We start from the raw sequence: 15,330 nt of genomic DNA on the forward strand, positions 1-15,330 counted from the left end.
CTTTCTCACTCTTTGATTCCTGGGCCCATGAATCCTGGCTATGGGAGAAGCAGCAGTATATACTGGGTGCTAATTCAGAGCCTCCTGGAGAAGTTTCCCCTACCTCTATAAGGTATTACCCCCAGATGTCACTGTAACTGAGTCTTCAGAAAGTCATTCTAGCATGCTATAGAAGACAGCTGTTTCAGGATGGTGAGAAACATGGTAAGATCAGTGAATTCCATGAGAGCAGGACCAATGCCATACTTCTTTTGCTATGCAGTGATGTCCTTAATCAGAAGCAATGCTGTGTGAAATACCATGATGGTGGGTATGGTATTCTACAAGTTCATAGCTGATAGTTCTGACAGAAGCAAGGCATACAGGAAAAACAAATATATACTCAGAATTTCTATTCTAATAAGAACAAAATGTTACCTTTCCATGATGGAAATGGTCCAATATAATCAACCTACCATCAGGTAGCTGCCTGGCTCAGGTAATGGCAGCATCTTCAGGACTTTGTGTCAGTCTCTGCTTTTGGCAGGTTGGGCACTCAGTAGTGGTTATAGTCAGGTCAGGTCAGCCTTGGTGAATAGAAGTCCATATTGTTAGGCCCATGAAAAATCTCTATCCCTGTCATCATGGCTACTTTGGGATCTGGAAAAAAAGAGGCTGACTGGTATCTACAGAACGGGTGATCCTATGTACTTGATTATTAAAGTGTTAAGCATTCACATAGTATATATCTTTTTTTTAACCTTTTCAGAGAAAACTATCTCCATACCTCTTCTCCAAATTATCATATGATCATGTTCTTTCCAAGTCCCTGGCCATCTAGCCAAATCATTGTCTGTAGTCCATTAATTCGTGTATAAACACATCTGGCCATTTTTTCCTTCCAAAGTGAAATCAGGTGCACTGCTTGACATTCTGCCCACTGAGAGGATTTCCCTTCACCATTATTCTTCAGAGATGTCCCGTAAAGGGGCTGTAGTACTTTAGCTGTGCACTGTCAGATAGTGTCTACCTATTGTACAAGACCATCTGTGAGGCAGGTCTTGGTTTTCTCTTCCTCTTCATCAATCATATGAAACTTGGGACAGGAAGGGTGTGTGTGTGTGTGTGTGTGTGTGTGTGTGTGTGTGAGAGAGAGAGAGAGAGAGAGAGAGAGGAGAGAGAGAGAGAGACTTCTTGGCAGAGCATGTACATAACATGTGCAAGGCCTTGGGTTCAATCCCCAGCACCAAAAATATATATTTTTTAATCATAGGTGACTGTCCATGAATCCTTGGGTACAATCAGAGAAAGAAGACAGAGTAGCAAGAGTGGAAACCTTGGGTATTTGGACCACTTCATGTAACATCTTGTGTAGTTGGGGCCTACTCAGGCCCGGTCACCTATATGCCACTTGCATTTGATGACACAGGGTTGCTGTGCACATCCAACTTTATTGTTTGGTGGGTCAGATAACACCTAGTTCATTATAGACACCTCAGGGCACATGGCAACTTGGTGGACCATAGTTAAGTATTCAGTCTCTAAAAAGAACTAATAATAGAAAAAAGAAAAAAAAAAAACTACTAGTAGGCCAAGTTCTGTTTCTCAAAAAAAAAAAAGAGTTGTCATTTAGGTAGGATGCCATAATAGACCTATGATGCAAACTCATAACAAAAAATTCAACTTGCTACCATTTCCATGTCTTACACCATTATCCCACTCTCTTAGTATCCATTCCCGTACCTGATTCCCAGATTTCTGCCTTAAATTAGAAAACTCAAGTAGTTCTTTTGGAGTATAGCAGACCTCCCCCATGGATCATATCTCAAACCTCACCTTTCAGGACCTGCTGGGACTTGAGTCTTATTATAGTAGAGTCAAAGACAGATGGGGTAGAGTTCTAAGATCAGCAAGACATCTGCTCCAGATGAGGCCATTACCATTTCCTGAAGCAGTGTAGGATTAGTAATCTCAGAAAGGAGTGGAGAGCCCAACACCACTGGGAATAGGGAGGCCACTTCCACTGACAAAAAAGCAGCATCACAATTTAGGAGCTTCATGTTCCTACCTTCATCAGGTTATCCCCACAGATAACTTACAGGATCCCATTCTTTTCTTAAATATGCCCTCACTTTTACAGTAGACACTTTGTGAGGCTGGAAGTTCAACTTGCATTGCTGTTCAACCACTAGCAGTATGAGATTCTGCATTTAATTTTAAGCAGTCTCAGCCTTACAGATGCAGGGGACAAGACTCTCCTTCAGGGCAATCCAGAAGGTTTTAGGTCATTTATGTGGTTCTTGAGCCACATAAGACCCTCAGAGACACACTCAGAAATTATGTTTAACATCCTATTACAAAGTCAAGTTTACACACAAAATTAACCATCATAACCTGCATAAAGCCACCTGCTTGGAAATTTTGGAAGACCATATTTCCATCTAGAAAGCACATTTACAGAAACATGATTTAACCATTAAGTTTGAGCATAAAGTTATTAGAGGTACAGTGGCCTCAAGCCCCACAAAGACAAGAGAGAATTAAACTAAGCAAAAACAATTTTACCTTTTCATTCTTCTCTCACACACAAAAATCCCCTTCTCAAATAGTAATAGCAGCTTCTTTCTGTGACATGGAAAATTACGTCATGCCAGTGATTTCAATCAAATAAAGTTAGTCTTAAAATAATATGTATCATATTTACTTGATTTACAGTATCCTTTCTTGAGTCCCAACAAAAGATATAAAATTAAAGCTCATGGGGGTGAGGTGGTAGTGGATGTTCACAAGTGAATATCACTGTGTTTCAGGGAATTAAGATAAATTTGTTGAAAATTACCGGTTTAATGTATTTAGAACATAATAAACAAAAGTAAACCCTTAATTTCCTCAAGTTTGACTTTTAAATCATCATCATCAAATGAAAATTATATGAGCATTTCTCATTTTGCCAAACTAGATTTTCAGAGCGTTAGTATTGTTTACTCTCTCCATTTGGTCAAAACCACAAAGAAGTAAGGTACAATGGTGCACACCTGTAATCCCAGCTCTTTGGGAGCCTGAGGCAGGAGGATTACAAGTTTGAAGCTAGGCTGGGCTACTTAAAAATCACAAAGGTTGAATCCATTTCCTTCAAGTATAGCAATTTCTATTTTTTTTAAAAAAAATGGGCTTATTCTCCAAATCATATGTTAAGAAATAAAATATCCGTAATAGATTTGAAAAAGTTATAAAAGAAGGAGGGAAGTTCTGAAACCAAGGTAGGGAAAGGGGGAATCAGGAAAGTTAGGTAGGAGTCCAGAAATCCATGCATTTGGCTTTGCTCTTAAAAGAGGCGGCTACTGAGTCAAATCTGGAGCTCCATTTGGTATAATTTAAGAAGAATTACCCAGTATATTAAAAAGTAACTAAAATAATAAAATTACAATATACATTTTAAAATCTTGCAAGCATATTAAAGTTGTTGGTCCAATTGCTATTTTAACTAAACTGCTTTAAAATGTGATGTCATAACATGCATATACATATCATTAAATGCCATATCTCATTTTGTCTTAAACTTGAATTTTTTTGATTCTCAAGTGATGTGCAGCAAGTATCCTGAGGTACCTAGTTCCTGTCTCTGCTTGTGACTAATATTCATCCCTTAACCATATTTGCCAAAAAGGCAAATTTTAATTTTATTGTAAAAAATTACAGTAAATTATGTTTAATGGACTTTCAAACATAGTTCTCTCACACAACGCTTAATTTAAGATAGAGAGGTTTTTCTCTTTTAAACTGTAGTTGGGATAATTTTCAAGCAATGATGTATTTCTTTTGATTTTTCTCTTATTTTCTGATAAACAGAGTAACTGTAATAAATCCTGATCCTGCCTTTGGTCTGGATATTTAGTAGCTATGTATTTGTTTTCTTTGATAGCAACACACATTAATATTTATAACCATTTTCCTTTGCAGCATCTCCCAGATGGCTCTGCGCCCAGTGCACATGTTGAATTTTATCTTTTACCATATCCCAGTGAAGTTCGTAGGAGGAAAACAAAATCTGTTTCGAAATGTACTGACCCCACTTACAATGAAATTGTAAGTATGATTCATCTCTCGTCCAGTCATTTTGTATTTTTCTTACCATTTTTTAGCTTAACAACCAAATATGGAGAATTTGCAGTAATTGGCAGCATTATTCCATAAAGGAAGATATTTCCCAAAATAGTCACAGTATGCTGATCACTGTTCTAGATGCTATGGGAACTGGAAAATACAGATACTGCTTTCAAAGCTTTTATGAACCAATTTCCAAATTGCAGCTAACCTCCAGCAAGAGCCAGAGACTTATTTTGCATACAAACATTATTCCTGTCCTCGTCTTATTTTCTCTAACCTTATTCTCCCTTACTTGATTTTCTTAATAATTTTATTATAAACAACCCTGTGTATAATAGTAAATCTCATTAAATCTCTTTTGAAAAATTAACAAATACAAAATACAAATTAAAGTTTATGCATATTATAAATAGGTCTTTAATTGATTTAGAGTGTACAGTTGGAACATCAATACCCTAGCTTCTTTCTAAGGCAAACCCCTGCATTTATTCTCTTGAATCCATCTTTCCCTATTTCTTCTGTACTTGTTCATTGGATTATTTGCTCTTTTTTATGGTTGTCTCATTGATTAGATGTTCCAATGCTCAATTCTGAAATCTTTAAAACAAAAAGAACTTCCTAATCTCAGTCTTTCTAAGCAAACTTTCTTTCCCTCCCTGTCATCTCCAAAGTTTTGCAAAATTAACCCACACAGCTAACTCTCACTTCATTGCTGCCTTTTCACCCTTTAATCCTTTGAAATGTGAATTCTGATCTTTATTACTAGTACTTAATTCAGACAGCATCAATAGACTCCTAATTGGTAAATCTGATGATCCCTCAGGCTCTCCTCTCCCCTCCAGATGTATAGCAGCACTATTGATTGCAGCATTTCTTGAATCTTATCTTTTGCTTCTTGAATTAATCTACCTTTTCTTAATTCGCCTCCATTTTTTTTTCTAACCACTACCTCATTTTATTTTACTGACATCCTTCCTTTTACAATACTGTTTGCTAGTCACTAATAGAAAATTTTAAAATATATATTGTTTGCTAGAGTTCCATGGTCGACCCTCACCTCCTTTTCATATACAGTCAGCCTTCCTTATCTGTAGATTTTACATCCAAGGGTTCATCTAACTGTGAATCAAACATTTGAAAAATAAACTTTTTGTCTATTCCAAATATGTATAGACTTTTTTCTTAACATTATGGTACAGCAATTATTTATACAAAGTTTATATTATATTGGGTAATATGAATCATCTAGAGATGATTTAGTACACAGGAGGGTATGCATAGATTATATGCAAATGCTATGCATTTTATATAAGAGCATCCTTGAATTTGGAAATTCTGGAGCCAGTCCACCGTGGATAACAATGGCTGGCTATATATGGCCTCAAAATTCTTATGTATTCATACATTTTCTTTTATCATCTGCATGGAAGTTGCATCTGAATTTGTTCCTCAAGTCATGGCTTCACTCTCAAGCTTTTGACCTGTACTCTTTCTGATCACTGGGGAGCTTCATTTAAATATTTCCAGGCACATTAAGCCAGGTTTTCCTCTTTCTTTGACATCTCAAAAGGCTCCTTCTAGTGACATCTCCCTCTTCCTTAATTATGTGTTCAGCTAATCACCAAGTTTTCTCACTTCTACAGGTGCAACCTCTTAAATCCATCATCTTTTCTGTGCCTCATATGTCTTCTGTATTTGAGGTCCTTGTCACTTTAGCCATTATAATAGCCTTACCTGCCTCCTGTCTTGTGTCTTTTAATTAAATCTTTCACATTTCTACCTAAGGTGCCCTTCAAAAACTAGTTGTATCTGTTGTTACCCTGTTTAATGTTCTTTAAGTTTCCTTCTTGCCTTATATAAGATGTTCAAAATCTTAAATGTGGCATTCATTCCCTTTGAATGAACTCAGTAATATTCCTGAATTTCCTTTTTGAGCAATATCATCCTCACACTCTTTTTTTAATTTTATTTTGATAAAATTACAGATTCACAGTCAGATATAATAAATAATACAAAGAGATCTAAATATCCTTCTACCTCTTTCCCCTATGGTGATATCTGGCATAACTATAGTATAGTATCCCAATTAGTAAATTAACATGTATACAATTCACTTACCTCATTTACATTGCACATTTTACATGCCTACTTGTGTGTGTGTTTAGCTTTACATATTTGCATCACATTTGTAGACTTGTGTGACCACACCAAAGATACAGAACAGTATCTTTAAAAGGATTTTTAAATTTACACTATTACAGCCACAGATGTCTCCCTTCTTCTAACTCCCCTTCTCTGGCCCCTGGCAACTATTAACCTGTTTTCCATCTCTATAATTTTGTCATTTCAAATGTTGCATAAATGGAAATACATCATTTGTAATTTCTTGAAATTGGCTTTTCAACTTCATGGAATGTGGATGCCACAGATTGTTTAACTCTTCACCTAGTAGGAGATATCAGGCTAGTTAGAACTAGGGCTATCGGGAATAGAGTAGCTATGAACATGGATACACAGGCCCTGTGTAGGTAAAAATTATAATTTCTCTGGGATAAATATTCAAAGTTATACTCTCCAGGGTATATAGAAGTTGTATATTTAGTTTTATAGGAAATTACCGTACTTTTTTTTTCCAGAAAAGCTGTACGGTAGTCTCTTTTATTCAATATTTTGATTTTTTCAGTTTCAGTCAACTTCAGTTAAACATGGCCCAAAAGTATCAATTAGAAAACTCCAGAGATAAAAAAATTCATAAGTTTTAAATTCTGTGCCATTCTGGTAGTGTGAAGAAATCTCGAAGCAGCACCCCCCACCCATCTTGCTGCATAGGACATGAATCATCCCTTTCTCCAGTGCATCCGTGCTGGACAGACTGTCATCTGTTGGTCACTTAGCAGCCTTCTTAGTTGTCAGATTCACTGTCACAGTATCACCGCGTTCAAGTAGCCCTCATTTTATTTAATAATGGCCCCAAAGCACAAGAGTAATGATGCTGGTAATTTGGATATGCCAAAGAGAAGTGTTAAATACTTCTATTAAGTGTCATCACACATTTCATCAGAAATGGGAGTACAGTACAGTAAAATATTTTGAGATAGGAAACCATACTCGAATAGGTTTTAGTACAGGATATTGTTATAAATGTTCTATTTTATTACTAATTGTTGTTAATCTCTTACTGTGCCTAATTTTTGAATTGAGCTTTATCACAGGAATGTAGATACAGGAAAAAGAATAGCACCCATGGGGCTAAAAACTATCTGTCATGTCAGGCATCTACTGAGGTCTTGAACAGTATCCACAGTAGTACAGGGGACTGTTGTACCATCTTCACTCCAACCAGCAATGTATACTCATCGGGTTTCTTTGCATTCTTTCCAGCACTGGGTGTTATCATGATTTTTATTTTAGTTCTTTTGCTAGTATAAAGTTTCTCATGTGGTTGCAATTTACATTTACTTAGTGACCAACTAATGATGCCAAACTTCTTTTAGTGGGCTTAATTACTGTCTATCTTCTTTGTGGAAATATGTCTTCATGTCTTTAACCATATTCTAGTTGAAATGTTGGTGTTTTTACTCTTGAGTTTGAGAGATCTTTATATATGCTGAATGCTAATCCTTCATGAGATATATGGTTTACAAATATTTTCTCCTAGTCCATAGTTTGTTTTTTCATCCTCTTCACAGGGTCTTTCTCAGAGTGAAAGGTCTGAATTTTTATGAGCTCTAACTTGTCAATTTTTGCTTTGATGGATTATGCTTTTGGTGTCAAATCTAAGAACACTGCCTGGTACAAAGTCCCAAAGATTTCTCTCCTGTATTTTTTCTATAAGCCTCATAGTTTTATATTTTATATTTATTATTCATTTTAAGTTAATTTTTTAATAAGGTGTGAGGCTTAGGTCAAGTCTGTCCCCAGTCTGCCTCCCTATCCCCCTGCATTCCCACCATGGATGCTATTTGGTGCAGATCCACTTGTTGACAAAGCAGTTCTTACTCCACTAAATTTCTCTGGCATCTTTGTCAAACATTATTCAAAAATTTGTGAATATATACCCTTTTGTTGCTACTTATTTGGCCAGAGTCCCAGGTCATACCAGACACCTTGTCATTCCCTGGATAGCCCCTATGGCCTCTGTGATGAACTCATACAACCATTCAACACTGTGCCTTTCTCTAAGTTGGAGTTTACCTCTGGTATGGTCTCTGTAAACACTCTCACCTCCTAGACTCTTTCACCGACTTGTGATCTTTTATTTAGTCCTATACATCTTTTTTCTTCGACTATAGTGCAGACTATTTGAGGATGAGGAAAATGTCTCATGTTTCTTAATATCTTTAATACTTAATTACTTCTAAATGGGTGTGTAATGAAATATTTCAGATAGTTTTATAAGTGACACTGTGAGTAGAATCACAGGTAAAATGTAAATGTCTATAAAATGTAAATACACACACACATATACATACACACATGCATACAGAGAGATATTCTTTAAATTAGCAAGGATATATATTTGGACATTTTATCATTTTGTCAATAACTAGAGATACACATGCCCCAGAAATATATCACTTGTTTCTTTTAATATTCTCAGAGTACAAGTCCCTCTACCTTACTATCAAGAAACTTCTCAAACCACATGTTATACCTTAGCATTAGCAATCTAAGAAAGCACATAGCAAAAGCCACTGAACATTCAAGATAATTTAAATAAACTAGTATTTAATTTTTTCAAACATTATATATTATGAAAACAGCAGTAAGTACACATGCATGAAGATTATTCTCTAACACTTGTTGTGTAAATCAATTTTCTGATGACTTGAAATGATACTAGGTCTTCGTATATCCACGGCCCACTGAGTAGGAATCACTACAGTGCTTTCTCAATTAAACTATACTTGAAGCATGAACACACACTATTCACACTTTGGACACATTTAAAATTACTGCAAAAACTAGATTCCATGCATAGCCAATTCCAATCTCCATATAATGCAAATTATCAGAAATCTGAAGCAATGCATGCCTAAGTGACTATTTTAATAGTAGTCATCAGGACAGTAAGAGGTCATAACATAAACAAGTTTGGCAGGGATGCTTGTTGAATTTAGAGAACCATAAGAGAAAAATGAGCCACAGTATTTTTATTTTTCTCCCAATATGCTCTATTGTTGTATATCAATACAACAATAATATTTCTAAGAAATGCAAGAAAAGGTCCAGAACTTTTAAATCTGATTTTACTTTGTTTCACTCTCAATTGTAATGCAGGACCCGACCCCATCATTGCACCAAACTCTGATTTTTTTCCGTGCACTTTCAAGGACACTTTTCGAGACATCCTTGCTAGTAGGCTGGATGCTGTCTAGAGAGCATAGAGAGCTACCATACACCATACACCATATTTTAACTACCCCTACCTGCTTTCTCTTCCTCACTGAGGACCACTTCATCAGCCAACTCACCTCAGCTGGGATTCCTCACACTGCTGAAGCTGTGCAATGCACTGAGAAGTGAGAGAGGATCACCTGGCTCTTCTTATATAAATCCCTTAGCGAAATTCCAGGGGGATGCTACATTGCATATCAATCTTACAAAGCTTTTCATAAAAATACTTCTTTCCATTTGTATTCATAGGCATTTTAATACCCAGACATGAGAGAGGCTAGGTCAGGGACAGAGCCACGTGGCAGAGATTACACCCTCCAAATACAAAGGCTTTGGTACTGGGCCCAGCTTGTCTATTGCAGATTACTCTATGCAGTGACTATAGTACATGACTAGGTACATGGTATACTCAGTAAGCCATAGCTATTGTTATCTGTTCACTATCCCATGTGATATTCACAACATAATGAAATTCACACAGTCATGCACCACATAACAATATTTCAGTCAGTGATGAATCAAGTTTAAGAAATGGGTTCCATAAGATTATATCACCTAGCAACAGTGTAGACATGTTAGTTTGCATGAGCACAGTCAGATGTTCACATAACAACAAAATCACCTAATTACATGTTTCTCAGATACATCCCATCATTAAGTGATGCATACCTGTATTTGTAAATGAAGATGTTGGGACCCAGAGGTCACAGAACTTGTTTTTGAGATGAGCAATGCCGGATCCCAAGCCCATGCTTACCCCACCATAATATGCTGTCCCTCCATCCACAGGGTTCTGATGTCCTCTTTGTTTTGAACTGTCTCTCATCATCCTGCCTCCTCAGAGCTCTTCTCATCAGCTCTGATACTCCAGTTTCCACATTATTGTTCTTCCACTGCAATCATGAAAATGCTCTTTAAAATTATTTACTAGACCCTTGTGTCAAATAATGTACAGCAAATGCTTGAAAATAAGCTAATAGATGCTAATTACACTTAAAGGTTTTCTGTTTGATGTAATAATTCCTAAACCACAAATCCAGTATTTGTCAGAAGGTAGTAAAGATTTGGCTCATGCCTGTGGGCAAAGAATATTATAAAGTGATATTAAAAGAGCAATTCATTTTTGGTCCTGTTTATGTGAAAGCATAATATATATTAAATCATTTGGCTAAAAAAAACCTCAAAGAACATTTTCATCTGTGTATTTCTCTAGCGTTACCCACTAACTATTCATTGCACAGTAAAAAAAAATAGTACTATTTTTAACAACATTGCAGTAAAGCAATTAAAAGAGATATATATCATCTATGGTATGCAATAATTATATGTTTAATAAAACTTCAGTTACTTTTAAGAACATAACTTTGCACAGTGAATCACAGGTTAAAAAACCATTAAATCTGTAAATTTGGGGAATTTGAATGTTTGTATTAGCATTGAATATGTACCAGGCTTTGTAGTAAGGCCAATATTATTCTTTCACTGATTCATCCCACAATGCTAAAGGTAAATACTATTATCACCACTGTGAAAGTGAGAAAACATACGGTTGACAAGAGATTCATATAAATATAAGATATTGATATATTTTGTAAAACTTTATATTTTTATGACTTCCTTATACAATTGACAGAATCTATAAGCCAGACTTTTCCAGAAGCCTAATGCTTGGAGTTATCCCATTTTTCTACTTCATGCACAGAGGATTGTCCTGTTTTCTCTGTAAAACAAGGGAAGAGTTAATCTGCTTAAATTGGTATAGGAAGAAAAATGGAGGATAATTCTGACTGTTCAAGATGGCCACTATAGAGAAAAGGAAAAAGAGTGTACTCTGAAATCCTGGAAAGTTGTCCCAGCCATATTGGGTAGCTAGTTGTAGTTAAAGAATATGAGTTACAGGGGTAGGATTTTGAGATGTTTTTTAAGGCAGTCCTTAAAATCCTCTGTTATCCCGGGAGAACTTAATAAATGAGATGGAATAATCTGAGTGAGCAATGCTAGAAACGGAAAGATTTTATTTTTGTCTGGAATATGAGTAAGATTCTGGAAGAGGAGACCCCCTCCGGGAGCAGTATAGATTGGATGAACATGACATTGCATCTCATGTCCTTTTGGCTAATTTGGATCAGTGCCCAAGGCAGCTAACAGATTTATCTGGAGCTGAATTTCATTGATAACTTAACGGGTTCATAAATGGTAGCCTGTGCTGTGTGAAGGTACAGAAACTACATCCACACTCACTGAGGAGGCCCCCAGTTGACTCGGAGGGCGGGCTTCCCTTTCAGGTTGTCTTCTCTGCTTCTATTTTGCGTGTATTGCGAAAGTTCCTTTCTATCTTGTAAAAGGCAGGCTTGCAGCAACATATGAATCTCCCTTTTCTAAATGTGTACCCAGAAGTTTCCCTGGCAACCATGTCAGATTTCCACTCAGCCCTCCCCTCCTGTCATGAAGGGTAACTGATGCCTCTATAGCACTGTACTTTTAACGTCTCCTTGCCCCTGCAGGCTCCCTAATACTGCCTGCAACTTCCTGGATATTAGAAAACAGATCCCCTTTTTAAAAATAATCACATGAAAAAGAACAAGACACAAACTGCATATGCAGCATAATTACAGGTCAGAGTCTTATATATAGAAAACAAAAAGAACATCCAAATGTTAACTGTAATTATCTCCCTGGTGGAAGTTTAGATTTTTCCTTCGTTTTTTTGTTTGTTAGTTTCATACATTTTGGTGAATAAATATTTATGTTCATAATTAAAAATTAAGCAATTTTAAGTAAAAAAAATCATCATAGAGGATTTCTTTATATGTACAAGGAAATATTGTTGCACTGAATTTAAGTAGCACAAGGGAATTGTAGAAATTCATCTGTCTTTCCTCATTTGCCTTCAACACAGAAAGATGGTGTTAAAGTTCCAATGTTACTCAGTAAATTCAAGGACAGTTAAAAAGTGAAGAGTATTTAAATTTGTTCCTAGGGAGTAACTTACAGTTTCACTAAATTTAGAGCAGGCGATTTTAAGTGGAATCAGTAAATTCTAAGATTGTTAGAGAAATAGTGTGTCATTTAATTCAATTATATTAGTAGAACCTTTAGCTTTTCAGATTAACATTTGGAATGAAAGATTTTAACATTAACCTATCTACTCCAGGGAACAAGATATTAGCAGCTACATTTTTTTAATTAAAAGTAATATTCAAAAGAGATGCATTTAAACACATCTGCCATATTTTCATTTTTCCTCTCTCTTTTCAGGTGGTATATGATGAAGTCACAGAGCTCCAAGGACATGTCTTAATGCTTATTGTGAAGAGCAAAACTGTATTTGTAGGAGCAATTAACATCCAACTCTGCAGTGTCCCACTCAATGAAGAAAAATGGTATCCCCTAGGAAACAGTATAATCTGACCATTGCTATGAAAATATGCATTATTCATTAACTACTTATAATTTTTCCACTTATAGGTTTCTCTGTCACATAAGCAGGACATCTTTAGTGTCAAATATAGCATAGGGTATTAAGGACATTAGAAAAAAAAAGAAACCACAATCAGTCTTTTTGAGTTGTTTTTTCTCCATTTGCATTTTCCTTGTTTTCTTAGAATCTTCTCTCCTTAAATGGAGTGCTTATTGTGTAATATAATAAAAAGAATTAATTTTAATATATAGTTTAAATCAAACATATTTTCATATTTTGTCTTGTTTGCCCAAGGTCAAAAGCAATACTTGTGTTTTTCAAGAAATACTATCAAATCAATAAATCTTATCAATTAATTCAAGAGTTAAGTTTATGAGATTTTTTACATTAAATTAAATATATATACATATCCACTCTCAATCATTTTCATTGAGAGAATTGGTAAGCTCTAGGAAAGTTATATATTCTTTTGGAAAACCATAATATAAATGCCTAAATTCTTAAGTACAATTGTTGAAGAAACTCCTTTGTTCAGCAGTTCTCACTCTCTTCAATACCAATAATACATTGTCATTGGATTCTTCCCACTCAAAAGAGTAGTCACATTTTCAACTTCATTATACCCAAACCCAAGATCTCCAACTTTGAAACTCTCCCCTCTCATCAAAACCTTTTATCTTTACACATGAAGCAGTTTCCTTATTTCTGAACCTACCTTCCTAGTCACCATGACCTGAGTAAATAATCCTACAGAGTTCCATCTGCAAAGTAGGTTATGACCAAAGGCACTGTGCCATTTCCTCAAGAGAATCAAGTGGGATATATGTTTTAAGTCCCTGTCATTCAAATATTGAAAAAAAAAATTAAAAATCTTTGCTTATTTAAGGTTTTGCTGTGTATGGATAAAAAAGAAATTTAAACTAGTTTGTTTGGTCATCTGCCTAACCATATATACACAAAAATATCTGTTCATTGAAAAATATTTCAGTGTCTGACCCAGGCCAATGTGATGCAAGTCCACAAAGCCCTTAATGCTTCTTGAAAATCTTTCTGTGTGTTCCTACGTCATTCACTCTCCCTTTCTGCTAGACAGTAATTATACACCCTCCACTCACCTGAAACCTCAGCACCTCCTCTCTTAATCCTCACTCTCAGCTGATGATTTTGTTTCCTACTTCACTTAGAAATTAGGATCAAAGAAAACCTCCCAGACTTCCATTATTACTGCATCTACTCACATGAGCATATTCCATGCTTCACCTCCCTACTAAATACCAGAGAACTAACTACCCATGCTCTTACCCCAAACCAGTAGCTCAACTTGTCCATTTGACCCCATCTCCTCTGACTCACCCAAAAATACTACTATTGGAATTCCCTTCTACTAAATCATTGTTTCTTTACTCTCTATTAGATACAGCCTGCAACCATGATGTTATTTATCCTAGAATAGTTCTCATTTCCCCACTTCCTCTAAATGTTGATCCATTGTTCTGCTCTTTTGTGCAGCAAAATTCATCAAAATGGTTTCCTCTACAATCTCCAGTTTCCCTTCACTAATTTTCTCTCAAAACCACTACAAGCAGATGTTTGTCCCAATAATTCAACAGAACCACTTCTGTCAAAGTCACTGTAAACCTCCATGTAGCTAAACCCAAAGGCCAATTTCAATCCTAATCTGATTTTAGCTATCAATGATATTTACCACAATCAATAACTTTATCTTCCTCAATATATCTTTTCCACTTGGTTTTTTTGGACACCGATATCCTCCTGTGCTTTCCCCTTCACAGTCTTCTGTGAAAAAGTCCCTCTTCTCCAACATTGGGTGTCCCAGGTCTCATTTGTTGGTCCTCTTCTCCATTGAGTTTCACCCCTTAGTGGTCTTACCTGTTCTCAAGGTTTTAAATATCCATATGCCAGTGGGTTCCCCGTTGTGTAACTCCAGCACAGAATCCCTCCTAAATTGCAGATGGACTATCCAGTTACCTATGTAATATCCCATATTCAGTATTTCCAAAACTATACTCCTGACCTTTCTTCCAAACCTGTTTTATCCATAGCCTTTTCCTTCTTAGCTGTTAGCAAATCCATCCTTGCTATTAAAAATAAATAAATAAATAAATATCTCAAACCCATCCTTAATCTCTCTCTCTGTGTGTATCTATATAAATATAGGTATGTTTGCATATACTTATGCATATGCACTCAGATCCATCAGGAACTCCCATTGGTTCTACTTTCAAAATATATCCCTAACCCAATAACCACTCATCACTTTCTTCCTGCTGCCTCTCTGGTTCAACTTATGGCTATCATCTTTGTCCTGGATTACTACAATTGCCTTCTAAACAGTTTCTATGCTTACCCTGCCCCCATTAGAGTCTATTCTCAACATAGCAACCAGAATGATCATGCCATTTTTC

At 35.9% G+C, this 15,330-nt stretch overlaps 1 protein-coding gene across 3 annotated transcripts in view; it reads left to right on the plus strand.

Moving 5' to 3' along the window:
• Pik3c2g (phosphatidylinositol-4-phosphate 3-kinase catalytic subunit type 2 gamma) overlaps positions 1-13,766 on the plus strand; it is a 340,206-nt gene extending 326,440 nt beyond the window's left edge. For all 3 annotated transcript variants that reach the window (XM_048787228.1, XM_015498207.2, XM_048787229.1), the window contains 2 exons: positions 3,940-4,065; positions 12,742-13,766. In XM_048787228.1, coding sequence (XP_048643185.1) covers positions 3,940-4,065; positions 12,742-12,894 — 279 coding nt within the window. In that variant the 3' untranslated portion in view covers positions 12,895-13,766. The remainder of the gene's footprint in view (positions 1-3,939; positions 4,066-12,741) is intronic.
• Positions 13,767-15,330: the final 1,564 nt, after the last annotated feature.

The sequence above is a fragment of the Marmota marmota genome, unplaced genomic scaffold, assembly GCF_001458135.2.
Source record: "Marmota marmota marmota unplaced genomic scaffold, marMar, whole genome shotgun sequence".
Classification (NCBI taxonomy): Eukaryota; Metazoa; Chordata; class Mammalia; order Rodentia; family Sciuridae; genus Marmota; species Marmota marmota.